We start from the raw sequence: 24,277 nt of genomic DNA, 5'->3' as shown, positions 1-24,277 counted from the left end.
GTGCCGCTTTCAGGCACCCCGCCCCGCATCACCCCGCCCCGCATCACCCCGCCCCGCCTCACCCCGCCCCGCCTCGCCCCGCCTCGCCCCGCCCCGTCGCTGGGAGATGTCCTGCTTTCAACCTGGCACGGAATTTATGATGGTCCCTCCGCCCCACCCCCGCTACATGTTCCCCATGAAGAAGAAGAAGACGACGTCTCTTCCCCCCCCCCCCAATCCCCGCCCCCACTCGCCACAGGGGGCCCGGGCGGGCAGAGGTAAGGGCAGCGTTCTTGTGCCGCTCTGTGCGCGGCGGGGCTGTTCGTGAGAGATCCCTCACACACGCACAAAAAAACAGCGGGGCGTTTTCAGTTTGCCTCGCGCACCGTCCTCGAAGTGATTCAGATGCCTCTTGCCCCCTCCGTCTGTCTGTCTGCTCCCCCGCTCTCCCCCTCCCCCTCTCTCTCCCTCCCCCTCTCCTTCTCCCGTGGGAGTGCGGTTCCGCGTGGCGTCCGTGTGTGAGTGTGTGTATGAATGCACGTGACAGAGTGTAACGTTGCGTGGCCCCTCTGATAATGGCACGTGGTGTGAATGCGATACTCGGCGATCGACTGCGTTTCGCGGGGGCCGCGCTTCGCTTCGCTCCGCTGGAGGCCGCGCCCACGCCGCGCCCCGCCCCGCCCCGCCCCGCCCCGCCCCGCCCCGCCCGCCCCGCCCCGCCACGGTCGGTGGGCGTTGTCGGCCGCATCGTGCCGGGGGGCGTGGGCCGTGGGGGTCGCGGGGGCCGAGCGGGTCTCCGCCCGTGAAATGGCGATCGGGATAAGAAAGGGTATAGTATTTCTCGGGATCATGCGGCGCTCCTCCGGAATTGGGTTGTGATCCCGATTGGTGCCGGCGGATGGGGCGAGGCCGGCGAGGCGGCGGGACTGCCGCTGTCTGCGGTCAGCCGGCCGTCGCGTCCACGGCGGACCGCCGCAGGACCACCGCGAGGCGGAATAACGTGGGGCTGCCACAGGACGGGGAGCCAAGCCCTGTTACAGCTCGGCGTTCCGAATGGGGCTCGAGTTTTGTGAAGCGAGCTGTTTTGAGTGCTCGCTGATGGCGGTGTGAGCAACTTGGAGTGAGCGGAAGCTCAGGGCGATCGGCGCGTGCAGTGCCTGTGCGTCCGCCAGGGTGAGGGGCGCACCGCAGGCGGCGTGGTCTACACTCGCTTATGTCGAGGGGGCAGCGTTCTGCCGATGCACTTCGCGATTCACTCCCCGATTCACTCCCCGATTCACTCCCCGATTCACTCCCCGTCACTCCCCGTCACTCCCCGTCACTCCCCGTCACTCCCCGATTCACTCCCCGATTCACTCCCCGTCACTCCCCGTCACTCCCCGACTCACTCCCCGATTCACTCCCCGACTCACTCCCCGATTCACTCCCCGATCCACTCCCAGATTCACTCCCCGACGCACTCACCGATGCACGGCGGCGCGGCCATTAGCGCGGTGGGCTGCTTCCGAAGCCGCGCTGTCGCTGTCTCTCTCGCACTCACGGCGCGTCAGGGAGGCAGAGCCAGGCAGAGCGACGACGACAAACCCCCGCTTAGTGAGTCAGCCAGGTGGCGGTCGGCCTCGTCGTGACGCTTGCTTGAGCGCCACGGAACGACGCCGCAGCCTCGCCGGCGAACGAATACCACCACTGGCACGCACATCTTTTTAGATTGGTTTCGTTTGTCCTGACCAGGACTCTAGCCGCGAAGCGCGCGCGCCGCGCCTCTCGGCGGCCGCGTTATTGCTTTCCACCTGGTCGATTTTTGAGCGACGCCGCGCTCGCTTTTCCGCTTTTCGACTCCGCCAAGCTGTCGCGGCGCCGCGGTGACAAGGCTTCAGCCTTGTGGCGCGTGCCCAAAGACCGTTCTCGACTCAAATGGAAATAAAAAATCGCAGCCGCCGCCGCCTTTTTTTGTCAGGGAAAAACCGTGGCTGAGACTGCACCATCGCCTCTCTCCGCTCCTGGCCCCACTTCCTGGCAGCGCACGTGCTGCGTCATTTTCCCCTCAGAAGTGCCTGCAGCAATAGTTTGCAATAGTTTAAAAGCGAAACGCAAAAAGGATCAGCGCTGGTGGGCGCGACAGAGGTAGCTGCGTGAGTTGGAGTGAGACGCAGAAAGGCAGTGGCCTCGCTCGGGCCTGTAACGCTGGTTCCCCACAACGCCGAGAAGTGGCGGTCTGGCGAGGCCTTTGTACCCAAAGCCCGTGCGCGAATCTCCCTGGGTGGAGTTTGGCCAGAGTAACTTTCCACTGGACGGTCTCTAGCGACACCGCAACGCCCGGCTGGCGCACCCACCCGCTGGGTGGCACCCAAGCCGGGCCTCGTACCCGTTCGGTTTCGGCGGACCCAAACTGTGGCGCCGAAACCGATGAAACGCAATCAATATAAACTGGCTCCGAGTCGTACCCGCACCAATCGCCCTAATTTTGCCGCGATTTTGTTGCGGACTTTCAGGTAGAAGTTTTCAAACCTGCGCACTCAATGGCCATGGCAAGCAGACCGAAGCGCTACCGTCGGTCGAAACGTTGACAGTCTGCTGGCTCTGAACCAGGGCGCTCTGGCACTTGAATGTTTTTCTCAGTTCTGACTGGACAGTTTCGGCCGAAGGCTGACTGCTTGGGTGGGATCAAGTTGCGAGTATCGCTCTCTAAATTTTGGATTCGGCCTGACGGCCGGTACGTTGGCGTGCCCCTTGGTGTGTCCCTTGGGGTGGCCCGTAACGGAGCGACGCGGGGAGAGGGCAAGAAACGCCCGACGAGAGAGGGATAGGCCGCAGGGGCGCTCGGGTGTCGAGCCGGTTGCCTACCCTCCGCTCCGCAGGCGCTCTCGGCACAAGCAGGAGCGTCAGGTCGGCGCACTTTCAATGACTTGCGCTCCAAGTTTCTTAGGGAGATAGTGTCGTAATGGATGGTCAGTAAATGTGATTATCAATTGTTTACATCGACGTAAAAATATGTTCAATCATGCGACTCGCATCTTCGTCGGATGGAGGGTCCGTTGCGGTTGTGAGAGAAGCGAGAGAACTGTTTCCGACCGGGAGAGAGACAGAAACACGTGGCGAAGCTCTGGACTGCTGGTCTGCATTTGCCGTGTTGTTTTTGTTTATTTCTTTGTTTTGTTTCTGTTTTTGTTTCCATCATCCCACGTGGCCGGTGTAGCTCTGGCATGGCCTCGCCGCCGCTGCGTTGCCGGCGTTGCATCAATATTGTAGCCCCCTGCTCGCCGAGGTTTCCCGCACGCCCCACTCTGCCTCGACTCTGACGCGGCGGGCAGCGCGTTGCCCCTGTCTTCTCAGCGTACATAGCGGCGGTCCATTCCGCATCGCATTCTCGCCAGCTTCATAATGTAATGGTTTTCTGGTATCACTTTGACGACAGAGAGAACAGAACGCCTGCGGTGGTGTCAAAATCAGGCATCCCCGGATGAAGGTTCAAGACCGGGCTTTCAGCAACGGCTCTGTTTGCCGATTGAGCGGAGTCTGACCCAATAATGAGATTGGGAACAAAGACTGCTCGAGGTTCCTGGGCTGCACAGGTCTGGTGAGGCGCTTATGCCCACCTTGTCGTTGGGAATTGGAGGGACCCCTGAACCCCACCGGCCCTTTCAGGAGGAGCCCACCTGAGGGCAAGTCACTGCGCCTCATTGATGACGAGTGCGTGCGCTTTGAAGGGCCTCCCCTCTCGCATTGCCCCTTTGTGCACTCCCCTACGTCTCTTATTTCTCCACCAAGGCGAGCGGTGAGGCAATAGAGATGCAGCGGACACCGGATGGAATATGTTCCATGTTCCATGTTCCATGAAATACAAAGGTCCTACAGTTTAAAAAAAAATTGTCAACTTTTGGAAGCCAGCCACAGGAGGCTTTTGCGGTTGTTGTTGATGTGGTGTACCGGCGACTTGGTGGCACGGCATCGGCGGTCCTCTGTGTTCCGCCGCCGTTTGTTTGTGGCACTCTGCTATTTGGAGTGCACCTGAGTGTTTAGGTGGAACGGTAAACAGGTGGGCCGGGCCTGCCAGGCGCGCGGTGTCGGCGAGAGGGTTCGGGACTGGCTTCAGCCAAGGTAGCGAGGCACTTGTAGTGTAGGGCCACGTCGACACGCTCTCCTCTCACTGACTCCACACAGAATCAGGTTCAACGGAAATGTCATGTGTGGCAACGGTTCTCGCCCAACAGAAAAAAGGCATCTTTCTCATACGCTAGTGTGGATCTGTCTATTGGCTCGCGTCGAGTTCACTGTAAGAGGAAAGGGCAAATGGAATACGAGAGATGGACGACGTATTGACCTGAGACACCTTCCCTCCCACACCCTCCCCTCGGTGACGGGGAGGTGCATATGTGAGGGAAGGGGAGGGGGAATTGAGGCCCTGGGCCCCAGAGGCGCTGCGGGGCGCTGCCTCGCCTGCCATGTCGCCCCTCCAACAAACAACCCCTTGGCTTACGCCCTTGCATATGCATGGCCACGCTAATCCGCTTCCTTGAGCATCCGGCTTAAGTGAAATCGCGGACGGATTGTAAGGGACGCAATATGGCGAAAATATGCGCGGCGGGGATGAGAAGGGCGTGGCCGGCGTGGCGGGGCTTTAGGGGCTTGCCCAATTGCCGGCCAAGGCCGCCTTGTTGTTGCTCGCGATGTCTGACGCAGCGCCATGCCGGCCGGGCCGCGGCCCCAAGCCTGGCCCCGAGCCTGGCCCCGAGCCTGGCCCCGAGCCTGGCCCCGAGCCTGGCCCCGAGCTGGCCATTGGTTTTATGGCGGGATGTGTGGGCTCACACTGTGGGTGGTTGGGCTGGCCGATGGGCTGGCCAGCGCCGAGGCAGTGCTATGGCTTGGAACGCGCTGATATCCCCGTAATATGCGCCACATTTTGCCGCCGTCGCCTTGCAGCGCGACCGGTCTACCCTTTTGTTCTCTCCTTGTTTGTCGCGACGGGGGGTAAATGAGGTCCAGGGTTGGGGAGCACAGACGGCCTGAGTGACTGAAAAGCTCGCTGCAGACAGAGCAAGTTCATCATGACTCGGAGGACTTTTTCATCGGTTCGAAGCCATTATCTGCCCACTTGACAGAGCATTCCAATGGGACGGTGTCCTTAAGCCGCTTCTCGCAGAGGATATGGGTCCTTTTCAGCAGACGGAGCAGTTAGGAGATAGGGTATTTGGCGCTTTCCATAGTCGAAGCCTCGTCAGATGGAAGGTATCTGTGACGCCATTAATGAACCTCCCCCACCCCCAGTCCAGTCCCCCGGCCCCAGGCCCCAAGCCAGGCCGGCAGGGCACGGCAGGGATGCTCTCCTGTTCTGTTGAAATCCCCCTGCGGTTGTCTCCGCACGATCAGGCGTCGCCGAAAGGAGAACCCAGTGGGGGGTTGGGGGATGAAGAATGGGAGGAGAGGGGAAAAGGAGAGGCAAGAAAAGGAAAACAAAGAAAGAAAGAAGAAGGACGATGGAAGGAAACAGGTAGAAATGAGAAAGAAAGATCAAGCACAAAAAGGTCGAAAGAAACAGAAAGGTATAAAAAAGCAGGGAGCTCGGCAGATCGGGCTTATTGCGTTTTTACTCGTACCATCCACACTGCTTACCCACTAACAGCCCCAGAGACCCGCATGGGGCGGCGATTCGCTGAAAATACGGACTCGTCCGTGTTCCTCCTGTGCCGCCCTTAATATACCTCTCTCTCTCTCTCTCTCTCTCTCTCTCTCTCTCTCTCTCTCTCTCTCTCTCTCTCTCTCTCTCTCTCTATCTCTCTCTCTCTCTCTCTCTCAAACGCACACACACACACACGCTGAGCGCCATCGGAAGTACAGATAGGCGAGAGTGGGGCAAGGAGACTCAGCCGAGTAAAAGGAGAAGAAAACAGAAGACGAGTCGAAAGGGACCCCCGAAATGTGCGTCTCCCCGCCGCCCTCTCCCCCCCTTCCGCGTCTCGTCGTCCCTGGGCGAGGCGCGCTGCGATGCGATCCATCTTAGCATCTGTTCCAGACCTCCCCACGGTGATCGGCTCTCTCTCTCTCTCACTCCCTCGCCCCGACACTCCGACGCGCCGCGTCCAAGCCTGCCCGACACGTTGCCCCACGGAGGCGGTGGCGGCCGACCTGCCTCCGCCTGCCTCCCGCTGCCATGCAGCCAGACGTGGGGCGGGGCGGGCGGGGCGGGCGGGGGTTACTCTCGGGCCCCTCGTGTGTCTAGTGCCGAGGATCGCTCTTGCGTCGCAACCCCTCGCACGCGCGCGTGGAGTGCGGAAGGCTGCCCCCCCCCTCCCCCCCTCTCCCCACTTTTCCCTTGCGGTGACGCGTGTTCCCGGCTGCTAATGTCAGACCGTCGACCCTAATCCGGCTTTCGTTTGTTTGAGCGATCGTCGGCGGGCGGCGGCGCGCCGCGGCACGCGCAGGCAAAGTCGTGCGAAGGGGAGGGCAAACTGTGCTGATGGAGTGCGTCATGAGGTGAGACGGGGCTCGGGGTCGGCCCCGGGTCGGTTGGCTTGCCGAAGGCTTAGGTCGGGGCTGCTGCCCTGCCAGCCCGGCCAGCCCTGCCAGCCCTGCCAGCCCTGCCAGCCCTGCCAGCCCTGCCAGCCCTGCCAGCCCTGCCAGCCCTGCCAGCCCTGCCAGCCCTGCCAGCCCGGCCACCTCGCCCGCGCCGGCACCGCTGCCAACTCGGGCGGCAGCAGCACTTTAGACTCACGTCGCCCGGACTAACGTTGCGCCCGAACCCGTACGGTCCCCCAGCGAGCCACAAAGGTCCGATCGGGCGGGGCGTGTGTGTGAATGTGTGTGTGTGTGTGTGAATGTGTGCGCGCGGCACGCGGTGCTCGGGCCGTGCGGGGAGATCGCACTGTCAACACAATGGCGGCGTGTGGACCGTCGGAAAATAGTGCGCTCTTTGAAGTGATTGCCGCTATCGCCCCGCTCGCTGTTATTCCACGACGGTGGCGCTGCCTCGCCTCGCTGGCATGTGGCACTCTGCTCGGACGGATCCGACGGATCACAGCCCCCTGGAATGCGACGTCACCGCCTTTGAACAACGAGGCCTTACCCCCTCAAACGCTTAAACACGCTCTGAACTGCAATCAAAATTTTTGAAATACGGCAAAAAAATTGTGAGGGGGTTCTTTTATTGATCAGGGTTTTTTTTTTCTGTCGATAAAAACCAAACTCTTTGAGTTGATTTTTTTGGTCTAGGACATCCTTGTGAAAATAATGATGCAGAATTCCTGTTCTGCGTGTCGCGCCCGGTCGCGCCGCATTGAATGGCGTGGGCCTCCGTGACAGCGGCTGCGAACTCGTTCCCTGCTTTGCGCTTCGCACTCCGGGAGGGCAAAACCTCATTGGCTGAGCGTTAGCGAAGCCCTTGCCGTGTTTGGGCGCTCCGAAAAGTGACTGGTCGTGCGTCTGTCTGTCTGTCTGTCTCTCTGTATGTAATCACTCACGTTTCTCAGCAACTACTCAACGAATAGTATCCAAATTTCACACCTGATGTCTCCTAAACATCCTACAGGGGGAGTTTATCTCAGATTAACAATTATCATCGTTTGAAATATTCAAAACATCATTTTGAACTAGGTAATTAGCGTGTTTAGGTTGGTAGCAGCGTGTGGCTCACCAATTTCTCATACCGGCTGCCGCGCTTGCAAGCCGTCTGCAAGACGGGACGGCACTTATGCAAATAAACAAACTAAAGAGCAAAGGGGTTCTCAAATAGGTACTGAGATAATTTTTTAACATTCTAGAATGATTGAAACCCTTCCGGGGTGTCAACAGAGGAAAATAAGGAAACTAAATGTGAGAATGGTTTACGTGTTTCGTTCCCCTCTTCCCCCTCCCCCGTCACAGGGGAACAGGTCAGTGCACTGAGTGTAGCTGTGGATTGTAAATAGAATGTTTTCTTTGCCTTTGTGTGCATCTACTGATTTTATTTTCTCTGACACTATCCTAATTTTTAAATTTCATAGTAAATAAAATAAGGTAAATGCATGAATAACTTCTGTTGAAATTAGAAGACATGTTAGTTGTCTTGGTTTGTCTCGGGAAATGACATTCTATTGCAATGCTGCAAGCTAACATAAATATTCTAGTACTAACATCTATTGATTAAAAGAATCCATAAATAGATGTATTTTGTGCAATAAATAATCCATATATTTAGTGCTAACAGATTTTGAACTGATATTGGGTTCAATGAGACGATTCAGGTTTTGAGCGGTGGGTGACTTGGTAATTGCTTTTAATGGGACGATTCCTTTCACTTCACCAAAGCTTGTGTCCGACAACTGGAACCAAGTATTGGTAATGATTTAAAAGCTGGCTTTCTGAATGTAAGCCCAATGTTAATACTATACTGTATTCTTTTACTCTAAAGATAAAATATCACGAGGCATGAATAAGGTAAATTAAGTTGGCATATTGAGCAACAAGTGGCCTCTGCATTTGACTTCATGAGACGATTCACTGAATTTGACAAAACTTGTTCTCCGTCGAATGCTTCAGATCAGCCTGCCCTAAACTGAGTCACTTAATAAAAACTATGATTACATATTCCAGTCTATATTGTTTAATTCACTGGTTTTAAATGAAAGAATGACAAAAGGCTTCTCAAATATAACTAATAAATTTGTGAATTCATTAGTTTGAAGAAAAAGATGTATCGAATAGTGAGTCAAGCAGACGAGTAGCTAATTAAGCGATTCAATGCTGGCAATGGAATGTTACTCGACTGAAGGAATCGCATTGGTGTGGCATTAGGGTATTGGTGACGACAAAGGGTGATCCATGAAGACCAACCCAGACCCATTCTTTACCTATTATTGATCAATTTTATATCAATATTTTTCAATCGAATCTCATATTGATTCTTGGAGTTTCTTGAATGCTGATTATGAAAACCACTTCCATCTCTACTCCAGACTTATATTTTCATCTCAAATTAGGTCATTTTGGACCAAAATTTTCAGGTCGAGTTTTATATTGTTTCCTGCAGTGTTTGATGAGCTGAACTCAAAAATAACTTCCAAATTTTTCCCAGACTCACGCTTTACCCAATTTTGACCAAATTTGGACCAAAATTTTAGAATTGAGTTTGATGTTGGTCCCAACGGTTTTTTGTGTGCTGATAACGAAAATCACTTCCATTTCGACTCCAGACTTATATTTTCATCCCAAATTAGGTCATTTTGGACCAAAATTTTCAAATCAAGTTTTTTATTGTTTCCTGCAGGTTTTGGTGCGCTGAGCTCAAAAATGACTTTCAAATTTTTCCCAGACTCACGCATTACCGAATTTTGGCCAATTTTGGACCAAAATTTTGGAATCGAGTTTGACGTTGATCCCAACAGTTTTTTGTGTGCTGATAACAAAAATCACTCCCATTTATATACCCCAGACCTATATTTCACTCAATATGAGCCCACAAGCTGCAGTCCGAAGTGCACAAATTCGCATCGCTCAGCCACACTACGCGCCCACACAAAACGGCGCGTACCCCTAGTTATTTGATGCACTTCGCAATAATCATCGCCGCTGCGTCCCTCTGAAGCGCGTGCCTGCCCCAAATCGACCTGCTTCAAGCGCCCCCTTCCGGCCCACGATTTAATCCGGCCGGATCCTAATGGACGGATCGGCAGGGGGAGGGGTGTCCATGCTAGACGTCAGGTCGGCGCTTGGCGCGCCACCTGCCTCTCTGCCGATGCCAGCAGGGTCCGCAGCGGCGCCCCCAGACCCCACCTGGCTGAGTGCCCCTGCAGCAGAGCCGTCGCTTTGAATGCGCGGACGAGGCAGCGAGGGGCCGCGCCATGCGCCGCCGAACAACGCTCAGCGGACAACGCACAGCGGCTAACGCTCAGCGTGCAATGCACAGTGGAGTGCGCAGAGTGAACAGCTCACAGTGAGCAGCGCACAGTAGGCAGCGCACAGTGGGCAGCCCACAGTGGGCAACGCAGCGAGCAACGCAGCGGCCGTGCTCTGCCGCGGGATGCCTTTGAGCCATTGTCACGCCCTCGGCGGCGTCGTCTGCCTGAGTTGACAATCTCAGTGGCATTTGTGGGCAGCAGCACGCTGCGATTGCGATGATGGTGCATCGAAAATCAGGCTCCTCGATTCACATACCGCGCCTCGTTTGTCGTCGCGATATGCCGACTGGATCGAAACTCACCGGAAAGACACTGCCCCGCGCTGGCCGAAGGTCCGAGAGTCTAAGGGCGAGTGGTTTTGTCGCGCGTTTTGGGGCCACCCCTGGCTCTGCCACGGCACGTGAAAAATTCAACTTGCAAATCATGCGCTGAATTGTACGTATTTGGACGTGAAGCTTCTCCGACTATGTAGGGCGTGGGGTATTCCGCGCGTGCCCGACACAGGGGCATGTTGGTGCACGCCTGTCTGACACTTGGATTAGCCGTGGCAGGAGGCCAGGCCCCCCGTGTTTTGATTTAATTCAGGTCTCTGCGGAGGGCTGTGTATGCTGCCTCCCCCGGGTCACGCTCCGGGTTCCCCGCTAAACTAATGGCGCGAGGGTCGGGCTCTCCCACCCCTCTTTTATACCCCCGCACTTGGTGCGGGTACCGGCATTGGCGCCCTATCTTCGCTGTAACTTGACAACCCTTCGCGCCGCCGCCCCGCGCCGGCCGGCCCTGCCGAGGGCTCTGCGAAAATAAAACAGGGTCAAGGGGGCCCTGCGGCGCCGCCGCTACGCTGGGGTTGGGACGCCTCCCGACGTGTAGATCCGGTTGGAATATGCGGCGCGCGGCGAGAGACTGCGCGATGGGGCGGCACGGTGGGGCGGCACGACGGGGGCTGCCCTGCTGGAGCCCTCCAAGGCCCTCTTCCCCATTGTTTGTCCGCGGCATCGTCATCTGTCATCGACGTCAGCCGTGAGGGGCCCGTCCCGTGCATCGCATACGACGCGGCTCTCTGAGTGGACCTGTGAAAAGTCAAAAAGTGTGTTGGATGCAGCAAAAAAGTGCGGGGCTCCAGTCCGCCTTGCTCTGCAAGAAGAGCATAGGGCCAGTTTAAAAGTTGTTTTGTTTTTCTTTAATTTAATTAACAAACAAAGAAAAAATGTAAAAAAAACTACTTATATGGCAATGTTTATACCAAATTCTAACATTTGACGTGCGCAGAACGCACATTTCATTGGTTGGACGTTTCCTCCAGAGGTTCCTGGAAGCACGCGGGCTGCCATATATCGAATGCGCCCGTACCGCGCAGCTGCACTCTTGTCAGCCATGTCAGCCATGTGAAGCCCGTTGAGGCTGGAGGGCGTCCCGTTCCATTCTTTGTCCTTTGTTGTGAGTGAATACCCGCCTTTTAGGTGCCCACTCGCATTTCTTTGCCGGACACGGTGCGGGCCAGTCGGTCCGAACTAGAAAAGGCATTTTTCGTGCCCGTGATGGCGGGCATTGGTCGATATTCTAACTATGCTCTTGAAAAAAAAGAAAGAAGAAATAGAAACCCTTCCCCAGACCCGTATTGCGCTGTCCCTCGCGAGAGTTCAATTACGCTGCGGAAGGGCAAATCTGCGTCTGCAAGGACTCTTTTTGTGCTACTTCCCTCGGTATTAGTTGGCAGGGCTCTCGAGATGGCAGGCTGTGCAATATGCGAGGCCCGAAGCCCTTGCTCCCCCTTTACCTTCGACTTTGTGAACCAAGCTCGCGAGAGGGCCCCTATGATCCGGGTCGTGCAAGCCCTCCTCCCTCCCCCGACTCTTGGGCTCCGATGTGCGCACTTTGTTTTAACATGCCTGGGTGCCGCTTCTGCGCGCCCTTTGGCGGTCGCTTTTTGGTAGTGGCTGTGCCCGGGCCGGTGCACCACCTTTGCACGGCGGTTTTGATCCCTTTTGCCTTCAAGGGCCTTTCCCTACTAACGCTTCCACAGCCGCCTGTTATTGAAAGGAAATTAACTAAGTGGTGTGGTGGGTGCCTGGGTGCATGTTTGCGCACAGCACTTGCTTTAATTTGAAACCCGCCGAACGCTCGCACGCTTCTTCCATGCGGCCCTCTGACCGCGTCCCACCGTTCATCTTTTCTCCAAGTGGCAATCCCCCTCTGCCCCTCGTCCGTCTTCTGAGTGTGTGCGTATGTCAGACTCATGAATTTGTCAAAAGGACGACCTAGGTCAAAGTGCGGGCTGAAGAACACTTGCCTGGGATCTTTGTTTTCCTCTGTCGCGCGCGTTGACGCCCTCTCATGAGTCGTACGTAGTTGTCAGGTTGGCTGCTGAACTGCAAAACAAGGGCAGGTTCACGTTGACCGATGTGAGGTGCACAATTGAGAGTACGTTTATTCACTTCTAGTAAAAGAAAATCAACTTCACGAAGCAGCTATAACTCCAATATTAACCGTCAACAGTTCTTAACTTCTTACAAAAGTCAAAAACTATTTGACGAGTACTCTGATACCAGATAATTCAATAGGAAAAGCTTTAGAAGCATGAAACAGACCCGAGACCTAAATTTTAAAACTGTAAACGTGTTCAAAAACTCTTCGAGGTTTAGGAGCCTGATAATGTATCTGGTCGTTCTTGGTAACACTACCCGTAATGTAATCATTGTAACACAAAGTAGTGTTGTTCACTACATCAAACGAGTTCCGTAGCCATGGCATACCTTCCCAACTGGATGTGGGACCCACTTGGCAACCACCACTGGAGTGTTTTCTTTACATTATGCTCGCCTTGCCGGGTCGGGCGTCCCGTCGGGGGTCGGCCTGCCTGCCGTGCTCTCCCACTACTAGGAAAACGAATCGTGCTGGAGCGGAAGGGAGCGCCCGTTTTCGCGTCATGTAATTAATGATAACCAATTTCCGGGTTATGTAATCAGTCATTCCTCCACCATTTCCGCACACACAGGAAAAGAGTGCAAGCCAAATGCTTGGTATTTGATAAAAACGTAAAAACTTTCGGGCAAAAGCAAACTTGTCGAGTCTTGAAACTCAAATTTATGACTGAAGTGAGGAATGCTCATTTCTTTTTCTGACGCGCCGAACATTGGCGGGTCGGTGCGAGCGCTAGCTGGCGCTGCCGCGACGCTCTCCTCGGAACGAGTCGTCGTATTTTAGTCAAACTTGCTTTTGTCGGCGATTCATGGTGGAGGCGCAATGGCGTGGATTACGCGCAGTTGGCAGCGAGGAGTCTCGCTTCCTTTGCGGAGGTCGCGTTTCACGAGGCATGGGCCGGCATGGCCCTGGAATCCATTCCATGACAGCCGTGGCCGCGTTGTGCGCTGGCTCTGGCCCGGCCCGGCCGCATTCCGGGGGAATATCTTGGCTGTCGTTGTCACTCCGCGGTGGGGCTGTGTCTTTTGAGTGGACAGCTCCTCGCCTCGCATCTCCACGCCATTCCCTTCTTTGCTACTGACATTTCAAACTGGAAATATGCAGACGAAGACAGGCTGCGCCTTGGCTTTGACATTAAAAGCTTGCGTATTGCAATTCAAATGGTTGGCAGCAGGACGAAACCGTCAAAACAATATATCCAAGCGAACGAACAAAATTCTGGTTCTCATCGTTTTGTCAAATCAATTTTCAATCCCGACAACGCTTTTTTATTTTCACGGGACGAGTCTTGCTGGACCGCAAGCTCGTCTGTCCCGCCATTGTCCAGACATCGCTTTTGTCGCTAACCGATGACGCTCCATCCGGGGGATGCTGGCGCTGGGGGCGCCGCTGGGCAAACCCAGTATCGACCCCCTGCCTGAAAGGAGCACTCAGGCGAACCGGAATTCTCTCCCGAAAATGGTCATCCGACCCTTCCAGAGGATAACACGATGTGAATATGTGTCGCTACTTTTGTGCCCCCGGGGGGCTGGACTTACGCCTCCCGTCTGCTGTTCTGCGTGGCGCCGACGACTGCTTGATGTTGGTGTGGCCACAGACTCCCTGGCCGCGGCTGTCCCGGGGGGAACCGTTTCATCACGGCGAGCGCGTGCGCGTTTCGGGGCGAGCATATCGCCGGCACGGATGGCTGGAGAGCTGCGCGCGCTGTGCCGCGCGGCGATGAAGTGACTGGCAGGGGGCCGCGGGGCGCGGGCCGTCGCGGTGTGCGCGCGGCACGGCAAGGCACGGCGCGGAGTGCAGCGACCTGAAGTACGTCTGGACGCTCCTTCGTTCCTTGTCGCGCTTCGCGCTGCCTCGCGACCGCACAGGCCCATAGCGGCTCGCCCCCTCCACTCCGCTCCCCTTCACTCCGCTCCCCTCCGCTCTCCTTGACTCTCCACTCCTTTCCACTCCTCTTCACGCCGCTCTGCCCCGCCGCGCCGAGTGGGACCGCACGATGGTCCGCTCAGTCCCGGCGAGACTGGCGGCTCGTCGGCGTCGTTCGTCGGCGCGCTGCCGCGCCGCGCACCGCTCCTTGGATTAGTGTGTTGATTTTCGTGTGTGTGTGTGTGTGCGTGCACGTGCGCTAACCGGCTCTTTCGCCACAACGGTGTCGTCAACACACCTGCCATCGCATTGTTGTTTTGACTACTTTCGTCATAAACCACTCGGGATTAGAGTGCAGCCATGTTTATGTCAGTGCTTCGACTTGAGTCAAATCAAGCGGACGTTTGGGGGGAGACGTTCGCGTTTACGGCATAGGGTCATGAGACGCACACACTGGTGGCTCTCGCCATGCTCACCGACGCATCCCCAGGTCGAGTCGTGCCGAGTCGTGCCGAGCCGGGCGAGCCGAGCCAGGCGCAGCGGGTCATGCTGCGGCGCCGATGCAGATCAGCTGGGCGCCGTGCAGGCCGTGCGGGCCTGGCAGAAGGCACGGCCCTACTCTGTGAAGCCTGCACCGGCCGCAGTGTGCACGGCTGCACTCGCACGGACCAGTCTGCCGCATGTTGTGTCATACCCGAAACTTTTCCTCTTACCGTTGTTGGCCGGTGCCGTGCGCGGACTGTTCGCGTCCCGGACTTCCAAACTTGTTTTTAGACGAGAGAACAAGGCGGACTATGCTCGCAGTGGTGTTTGCAGCGAAACAGGAAAAAGTCCGAGTTTGTTGGCAGAGTACCCTCAAGGGCCCCTCCTCCACTCTGTATGCACGCGGTGGATGCGGGGTGGCGGAAAGGGGTGGGGGGTCGAATCCTTTCTCTCATTGTCCGTCCGTCGCCGCGTCGCCTTCGCCTACTGAGTTTGAATTGTCAACCTCTGTGTGTGTGTGTGCGTGCACGTGATGTCTGCCCGTTACCTGTCCGTGGGCTGGCCCCGGCTGGCCCCCACGCATGTGGCGCATCCCATGCCGTCTGGCCGCTTCGCCGCGACCGGGCTCGTGCCGTGCCTAATCCTTGCGCGAAATGCGCGCCCAAATGATTGGGTCCGCCTGACTGAAAACAGAAAGCAAATTGAATCTGGAAAGCCCGAAAAGTACCAGTCGTCACTGATCGCAAGCGATCGTAGTAGAAGATTTAAAGTAGTTGAAGACTTTTCAGTATAGCGCAGGTTGCAAAATAATTTGCGAGGCGACATTATTGGGTGCAGTTATGATTTCTCACTAAAAATGGCAACGCCATGCCTGCAATAAACACTAACTTTTTATATGTGTTTTTTGGCTACCCGGGAGACGAAACGCATCGTGAGGAATCACAAATCCCAATTCACCGTCCAAAGAAATGTATAACAAATGCATCAAAGTAATTCAATGAGAGTAAAATAAAATGTTGGTCTCGTGGCTTGAATCCCTACAAAGAGGGTGCCCTTGGCAAAGTATTAGAAGAAGTTCTGCTGCTGGCCGCTTGGAAGACGGCCCATAGCCCAGGCCAGGCCGTCGGCCCTGCTGCAGAGGGTAATTAAATGCTGCACGCTGCAAGGCGGGCCACAGCCCTGCCGCGCCGCTTGCAGGCCGACACTGCAAAGGAACGGGCTGGCTGTTTGCGCACAGTTGTTTGCTACCCACGCCTGCTCTTACGGCTGCGGCAGCCCAAGCGCCGAGTGCAGTTCAAAGACCACTTGTTTGTCTGGTCTGGAAATAAAAACGCGCCATCCGCAAAGGAGTTTTTGTAATAATGGCTTAGCGGCAGTATAGCAAACTGTGGTCCTGATAGCTCATAATGCAAATGACTTCAAACGAAGGGCGTGTTTGGATGAAAATGGATAAATCAATTATCGTACTGGGATGACTACAGAACCTGAGTTGTGACAACTTTTACTTAACACCTAGGAGCATTCGATCTTTACTAGACATCATTGCTCTGAGGGATTGCTTCGACACGGCTACGAGTGGTTTATGGCTGAAGTAGTTCAATGAATAAAGGTGTTTTGGTAGTACCGTTGCAGCAAAGCAATTGCGAAAGGCCATTAGAATCGCGTGTTGTCTAAGAACACGCAGGCTTCGCAGGCATCAACACTGGAAGTCATTCGTCTTTATTTTCAGTGTGTGTGTATGTGGTGTGTGCGGGTTACCATGTCATGTTGCGTGTGTCACCGTGACGTGAAGTGATGCTGGAGCAGCTGGGTGTCATCTCATCATGAAAGTGTTCGGATGCCGTCTACCCTTTTGGAACGTCTCCGCCATGCCAGGTGCGTCAGGCCATTGTGAAATTGCACGCCACATCGTTTGACATTTACGTCGCTTCTGGACCCCAAACCGCCCCGGACCCTCTTCGGCTGTCAGTCCCGCTTCCTCCATTGAGCCCGCAGGCGGCCGTGCGCCGGACAAGGAGATTCGCAGCAAGTTTGAGCCAACTTGAACCATCATCGTCCTGCGCCATCTATCACTGACGCCTTGAAGGGCTGAACAAAAACACGTTGGAAAGGTGGCGATCACCCTCATTGAGTTATGTTTTTACACGCTCTCAATTTAGATCAGTTGGCGACTAGAAATTCGCTCTGGAGGAAGCTGTCGCACAGTGACCGCTTCTTTGGTCGTCCTCGTTTTCAAGACTACCTCAGCGGACGGGCGCTCAAAGTACTTGAGGACTTCTCCACGGTGGCACCCCCGCTTGCGTCCGAATATTTGCTTACATTCGGGCCGTGCTCCGGGCCCTGCTCTTGCCATGCTGCGGCTGCGCCGGGATTTCGGGTCCGGCACGACCAACCGCGCTCAGCCCGCGCTCAGCCTCCCGCCGTGGCGAGCTGAGCGCAGCTTACAACGGTACAGGCCGGGGTAGCCGACATTAGCATAACAAAGCTGCAGGAACAGGTAAACACCGCCTGCCTTCGTCTGTTTTCAAGCGATGACGAGTGCGAGTCCCATCTGCGCCGTTCGAAGCGTGCCATTGTTATCCTTTCGGTAGTCCTGCTGCTACGTCAAAGGCTCTTTTGCGCTGTTGTTTCAGTCAGCGTCAGGGGCTGATGTGAAATTCAGGAATTTTGCTTTGTGGCGAAGCAATGCATTCGAACGCAAAGGTCATGAACGTCCGCAGCACGTTCCAACGTGTGTACCGTCGTTTTCCAATGTTAGTCCGATCCATGCTATGGACCCGGTATCCGGGACCGAGCGCAACCGTTGTTAGTTTTATCCGGTCAAAGGGTGCTCGTTTCATTTAGGAATGGACTAAATGTGAAGAAGTTCAAGTAGAGTTTGAAAATTAGGGTGTCTGTAAGCAGTGTGGGCGAAGGGTGGGCTTTAGTGTCGCGTGCGGCGGGCATCGTGCTTCACGAGGCCTGAAATAAGGTTATTTTCGGCGAGGACCGTTATACCGCCACCTTTCCGCGTGGCTTCCGTGCGTTTGGCGCGCAGGGTGGCCCTGGGCCCTGGCCCATCCAGCGCCATTAGACCAGGGGAGGTGAACAGCCCGGCAGGCCGTGCCGCTCGTCTCCAGCCTGGCTGAAATCGAAAAGCCGAGCCAACTCATCGTCGTCGTGTAATACACCTCTAGGACCAGCTGAATCCAATCGACCATTGGCGAACAGTTGAAAATGCCTTGCGTCGGAGTGTCTGGATGCAGCCGAATGTTTTTCCACGCAAATTGCCCCGCTGAAGGGCGGCGCTCGGCCGGCGGGCCTCTCCGGCGCGGCCTTGTCCTTGGCCGCGGCCAGCGCTCCGCGCGTTATTGGTGGACGTGAGGTGCCCGGCCCGTCAGGTGCCCGCATGGCATGTCCGCGTTGCGCCGCGTTGCGAAGGGAAGGCCGGGCCGTTTGAGGCGCCGCACTCCGCCGCACGCGGGGTCAAAGGCTGCGCTGCTGCGCTGGCTGTGTAGTTGACGAGAATCCCTGATTGCTGGTAAATAAACAAACCTTTCGATCGCTCCCGATATTACTCGCTCTCAGGTGACGGAAAGTAAGCTCACGGGAATGCAGGCTCACCCTGCTCGCCAGGTCCTGCAGGGTTGAAGGGTTGAGGGTGGCGATTAGTACGCATGGAGCGTCACACTGGCAATTAGTGGTGTGTCCGCAGAGCCTACACCCTCCCCCCTCCCCCTCCCTGATCCTTCTACTCCCACACATTTAGATTACGAATGTGCAGGCGATCTGCATGCACGGCTGTGAACTGATGTGTACTATGGGTAACGGAGCGCAGCTTCCTCTAGGGACTGACTGGATGTTCTTGAGTAGCTTTTTCCGGGTGGGTGAGTTCTGTAGAGCTATATATGCAGACGGGCCGAATAAGGGAAACCTTGAGGGGGCAAGCCATCATGAAATCACCGAGACCCTCGTGTTCCTGCCGTGGCCTTCGAGCAGAGAAGCACCGAGTAGCCGTGCCAACTAAGAGGCGTTTGCCTCAGATTATTGGTTGAAAATTTGATGCAGTTACCATCGCTAGGCGACGCGATGCTGCGCCTCGCGCATGTGGCACTACTCAGCTTCCTTTTGTAGTCAAGGTGCCGGTGTTTGGGCCAGTCCTATGTCAGAAATCTAGTCTCCCCACTCCCAAGGCTTCTAGGTGTTCATATTGTCCATTCGTTGAAATCAACAAGTTTAATTTTGACGGCTACTTTTCGAAAGTGTACTTGCTGGCCCCGCTCGGCTCAGGTCGACTCACTGAGCTACAAATTAGAGACGAGGCGCGATGTGCTCCGCGGCATAGTGTCCTCGCCCAGTGCTGGACCAGGAAAATCTCCATTGTTTTACTTTTTTCTACTTAATACTCTTTCTTTATTTATATGTAAACGAAGACGCTATCTCAAGGCACTTTGCAGCCAGCCTGAAGATCGTGGCCCTAGCTGCTGCAAGCGCTGTACGCCGAGATCGGGCCAGATTATGCAGTGGGCTGAGCCTGACTGGGCTGCCACCTGCAGCTACCTACCAGCCTAGCTTCGGCTTTGTTGCTGCATGGCCCCAGCAAATCTTCAGTTGGCTCGCGGCTTCAAACCCTTGTTAGTCTGTTGAATCTGCCTGAAGAAGCTGGCCATGGTGACGTCACTGTCGGCAGTGCGGCGGTGCTCGGCGGTGCGCGGGTGGGAGTGGAGGGGGCAAAGACTCGGACGACACCGTCTGTGTAAGTGGGCCAGTGACCTGGTGGCGCTCCCGGCAGCGCTGCCAAGCTGCAGTGCGCCGCGCTGCGCCCGCATGGCTGTGTTCACTTAAACTCTCAGTCCTTAGTCTGCAGTGATAAAGCTAGCACGTTTTCACGTTGAAATGCATGAATTTGGCTGGACGTCGCTCCGTTTGGCTCATTCTTTAGCCATCACATTAGTCCCTGTGTCCGCAGATTTGAAAATAGCGGTCTTATTGCATGGGTGGCTCGTCCGGTGAATCCGGTTAAGGCAATAACCGAACTATCTGCCAGCTAGTGACTGTAACGGGACCCACTGCTGGTTTATCGACAGGCTCGCCGCACTACCTTAATTGAATTAGCAGTGCAGAGTCTGGCGGGCCGTCCGGGCCGCTCGGGCCGCTGGGCCACAGCACCACAGCGGCCCCTCTGCGCCTGGGCCTGCCCGCAGTGGCGGGTCCAGAGAGAGGCTGAGGCGGGAGAGGGGATGGAGCAAAGGTGCATGCAACCGAATAACGACTTTTTGCTTGCCTATCCTGGCTGGCTTGCAAGGCTAGACGTCCCATCAACGTCCAAAGACAACGCGTCACCCTATGTTTGTGGCAACAACATCGCGTGCGTGTGAATGTGTGCGTAAAAGGGGAAGGGTTGTTTGGGGTAGGCTGATGGGCAAATTTGGGGCCGCTCCTGCATAATAAAATCCGTTCCGGCGATTGGAAATTGATTGGAGGCCGCGCTGCGCTGTGCTGCGGGCAGCACCCACATTACGTGTCCGCCGCCACCAGGCAGGCCACCAGGCAGCGCGCAGCGGGGCTGTGTTGACAAATATCGGCTCGCTCCTCAGCTGGAAGCCTTCCTCCCCCTCTTTTTATTTTATTTTTAGCTCGCTTAATCGCCCATTCTTTCATCGTTTTTCTTTTCGTGCCCACCCAGTATCCCTTCACTGTCCAGTGGCTGTTAATTCTTTTTGGTTTATTTTTCATTTTTCCTGGCGTCCTTTTTGTGAGTGACGTCGCCTGCATTATCGGTCGGGATCCTTCTCCTTCCTTCTCTCTTTGCTCGGCCATCCCGGAGCGCCTCGCCGCGCTTAAAATCTTATCTCTGCCACATAATCCGCCCTTTAATGTCTTGCTTTAAAACGTTTACACGGACTTGTACTTGATTGGTGTCGCTGCGGCCGTGCGTTGGGTCGGTTGGCAATCCCGCTGGGACTCGCACTTCTCCCATTTCTGCGTCCGTCCTCGCGGGCCAGGCTTAGGACGGAAGCAGGGCAAGGCGGCTCGGTGCCGTGTAATCATCGTTGGCGGGCGGACCGGGTGGGAAAAGGAGCCTTGTTTGAACTGGCGCTCAATTTGACCGGAGAGAGATACTATTACCGCCGCTTTGGCAAGCTCCGGTTCCATTTGTGCCACAGCACCATGCACTGAAAACGGTTTGGCTGAATCAGTGCCGTCCGCTGCAAGAACGGGCCGTGAATGAACCATATCGGCGGCCGTCGGTTCATTTGGGGCCGCGACCAAAACCCTTTTAAACGGGAGCGGCAGTCCCGCTTTGCCCCTTTGGAATGATATGAAGCACGAACAAATAAGCAAACAAGTAAGTGAGGAATTGTTAGTGAAGATTGATATTTCAACGTGTAAGAGCCAGGCGGATGTGCCCCAGTTATGTTTTCACAGAGCCCTTCCTCAAACGTTTACGCCTGGCCACGCGCGCTGGCCAGACCTCCGTGTTGCCTGGGCTAGACTCAGCTGCTGCGGTGTGGGAGGGGACTGGGTCTGCGGGCTAATGGTGGCCTCTGAAATTGAAATCCAAAGTCAATAAACGTGGCCAGGGCGAAAATCCGTGGGAGTGGTGCGGCTGGAGAGGAGGGGCGAATCCCCGTTCGGATCCTTGCGTCCGCATCCCCCGCCCTCCCATCCTTCCCTCGAGGCGGTGACCAGACCTCCTGTTAGCCGGTCCTCCTGTTGGCCGGTCCTCGCAGTCCTATCCCCTGCAGCGAGTACATTTGCTTGTGAAGATTGGGAGGGTGGGGACCGTTCTAGCATCGTGGACCGCGCGCTCCAATTTGACGTCATAGGCCAAGCTCTCTCATTTCACGGCAAAAGTAAAAGATTGTTTATTTAAGTAACTTTTTCTTCAATCTCATAAACAAAGTTTGAATGACAAATAACTAAACACAAACAGCACATATAGGTTTCTTACGTGATTCAAGAGACAAATTTTCTGGGTGCATCGGAATGTGATAATGCTCTCGACTCTTATCGATTGAAGTCTGATTTTGATAAAACGGTTTATTTCCGACTGACCTCTTTCTTGATCAACTCTTGGAAGGCTCCCTCTTGTTATTTCGCCCCGTAAGAGGCGGGAGGCAAAGCGAGTGGCCCCTCGACACCCTGTCACGCACAGCATGCGCGGCACTGCAGGCCGTGAGTGAGATATTTGAAAGGCGGTGTGCTGGCCGTGTTTCATTCCGAGTGACAAGACCCAGCTGGCTGAGCGGCGGGCCCCCTCCTGTCTCCCTCGCACCCATACCAGACGGACACATGAGTGCGAGTGAGAGATCTGTGTGCCCACATAAAAGCGAAATGTTCCGAAACCTGGTCGAAATCGGTCCGAATCAGTCCGAACACCCTCGGACTGTTCCATAGAGCGCCCGAGACCAGGTCGGACTGTCCGCCACGAGCCCGCGTCGGGACTGGGACTGCCCGATGGATGCCCGATCAGATGATGCTTCCATCGGACTAGCCCGTACGGAGCCCGTAGATCCTAGTCCCGAAAGCGACTTGTCCGGCAGACCGATCGGCAGCGAGCCGAGTGTGGTGGACTGTCCCTGCCGGTGCAGGCGCGGAAAAGCCTGCTGGCCCGGGCCGGTCGGAGGCGCTCTCTGATTGGTTCGGCCAGGAGGGGAGCCTTAATCCTTCGGCAACTCGGAAAGTTTTGGCCGCCTCGGCACGCAAAACGTCAGTCTCCAGCTGCCCTCCAAGGTGCACGCATCGCGTTTGCCTGCGTCAGAGTCCACTCGCTCGGCGCGCTGAAGCCATGTCGCCTCCGCGCGCTGCAGCCTTGCGCAGCCTTGTGCTGGGAACGAGCCAGTTGGACGGAAAGAAGTGTGTTTTAGTTTGAAAATTTTTTTGGCTGATGACCGTTTAGGACGCTAGTGACTCTACGCTTGCTGTTCTGTGTGCATCTCCCAACACTAAAGGGACGGGCGGTGCGAGGGCGAGAGGTGTATCATTTAATTCGCCTTTCCCCGTGCACTCTCGTCCCCAAAGTGCTTTCCATCGGAAATTATTTTTATCCTACATATCAACTACTTGATTACTATCGTAAGTTCAAATCCGGTGCCAAGTTTGCCTGCCACAAAAGTGGCACGCCGTTTTGAATGCTAAACATTGGCAAGCCCTGACCTGAAATCTTCCAGTTTGCCCAAACTTAGCGCTTCGGCCGCCAGCAATGCCCAAATTTAGCGAACTCGGAAGTATTTCAGGTCCAGGCTTGCCAATTTTCAACATTCAAAACGGCTTGCCAAGTGCACCGGCTTTGCAGTGTTGCCTGCACTGCACTTGCAGAGGGAGGGGAGGGGATTCCGAAGGGAGGAGAGGGGTTTCGGGAGGGAGGGGAAGGGTGGGGGGCGGCGGGGAGCAGCCCGCCCTGCTCGCCGGCCTTGCTTCGGGTTAGTCCGAAAAGAGTCCGAATCTAGTCGTCGGACAACACCCGAAACCTTGCCGGATTTCTAACATTCTGGATGTCAGCCGGACCAGTCCGGTGGAACCGTTTTCGGACATAGCCCCCGCTCGGGCTGTTTTTGGAGCCTTTCTTTTTCATATGGGTGTGGCGGTCGAGGCTGTGGCTCGGGCCAGAGAAGCCGAGTGTTTGCCGCGCCGGCCGCGCTGCAAGTCGAAACACCGACATTTGTTTGCCGAAATGACGAGCCGCCTCTGTGACTCTGGCTGAAAAAACAAAATTGCGAAAAAAAGGCCAGCGCCGTGGGGATTAATACAATTGTATTGTGTACGGTTCCAGCAGAGGCAAATGAACGCTGGAATCAAATTAGCTTTGCTGTTTGAACAGAGTTCCGCAACAAGACGCGGGTTGCTCGTGAGGGTGTGGCGCGCTGTTCCGGACAGCCTTTGTGCCTTGCGCCTCCGGGCGAGAGACCCTACTGCACCTGGCTCTCGTGTGTCTCGGGGCGCCTTGTACCTGTCGGAGAGGGCGCGTAGTCTGTCTGATCTCCTGCTTAAAAAGAGGCTTTGTTTTAATGATTTTCCGTTGGAAAGCGTCCACGCGCCTGACTTCCGTCACCATTCACTCCGCAGAGGATTGCAGTGAGTGGACTTACAAATCAATCAAAGCGGAAAACAGCGTTTTGGACGGTGCGGGAAATGGGCATCTCTTGGTTAAGACCATCATCAAACCGATTTGCGAAAAGCTTTTCGCGGGCGTGGCGTGCCACAGTGCACTCTGGCGTTGCAGAGTGCACCCATCTTTTTCCTTCTTTCTCCCTTTTTTTCGGCCGACCTGTTTTTCACTTTTTATCGCATTTTCCTTTTCTTCTCTTTTATTTTCGCTGCCCTCGGACGCAAAGGCCCTGCCCGTGAAAAATCGCGCCGCTGCGGGGCTTTGGACGGCCTGCCCCCCGGCGCCGTGGGCGGCGAGGGGCGGTGGCCCCTTTTCCTCCCTCGCCTTTTCCCGGTTCTGACTCTCTTATTTCATACAAATCCTCGGCAGGCCAGGCGCCGAGGGTCAGCGACCAGGCCGTCCTGGACGAGGCCGTCACTGCCCTCCCCGAAGGCCGCCGTCGTGGACTCGCCCTCATCTTCGCCCTGCGCGAGTGAGTGAGTCAGTCAGTCAGTCAGTGGTGGGCGGGTGGTTGGAGTGAGTGAATGACAGAGTGAGTGAGTATACGTTCGCCAGCCGGGGTGAGACGCCA

At 55.8% G+C, this 24,277-nt stretch overlaps 1 protein-coding gene across 3 annotated transcripts in view; it reads left to right on the top strand.

Annotated features, from left to right (window-relative positions):
• Window positions 1-24,277, top strand: part of LOC117651248 (tyrosine-protein kinase Btk29A) — a 100,274-nt gene that overhangs the window by 68,651 nt on the left and 7,346 nt on the right. The window contains exons 1-2 of one of the 3 annotated variants that reach the window (XM_034395075.1): window positions 14,299-14,348; window positions 16,345-16,490. The exons of 1 other annotated variant lie outside the window; for it this stretch is intronic. In XM_034395075.1, coding sequence (XP_034250966.1) covers window positions 16,439-16,490 — 52 coding nt within the window. In that variant the 5' untranslated portion in view covers window positions 14,299-14,348; window positions 16,345-16,438. Of the gene's footprint in view, window positions 1-14,298; window positions 14,349-16,344; window positions 16,491-24,146; window positions 24,179-24,277 lie in introns of those variants that run through there. One more of the 3 variants, XM_034395076.1, reaches the window with a different exon arrangement.

The sequence above is a fragment of the Thrips palmi genome, unplaced genomic scaffold (assembly GCF_012932325.1).
Source record: "Thrips palmi isolate BJ-2018 unplaced genomic scaffold, TpBJ-2018v1 HiC_scaffold_5, whole genome shotgun sequence".
NCBI classification, from domain to species: Eukaryota; Metazoa; Arthropoda; class Insecta; order Thysanoptera; family Thripidae; genus Thrips; species Thrips palmi.
The sequence above is the reverse complement of the archived record's forward strand: the minus strand, read 5'-3'. Positions and strand labels throughout refer to the sequence as shown.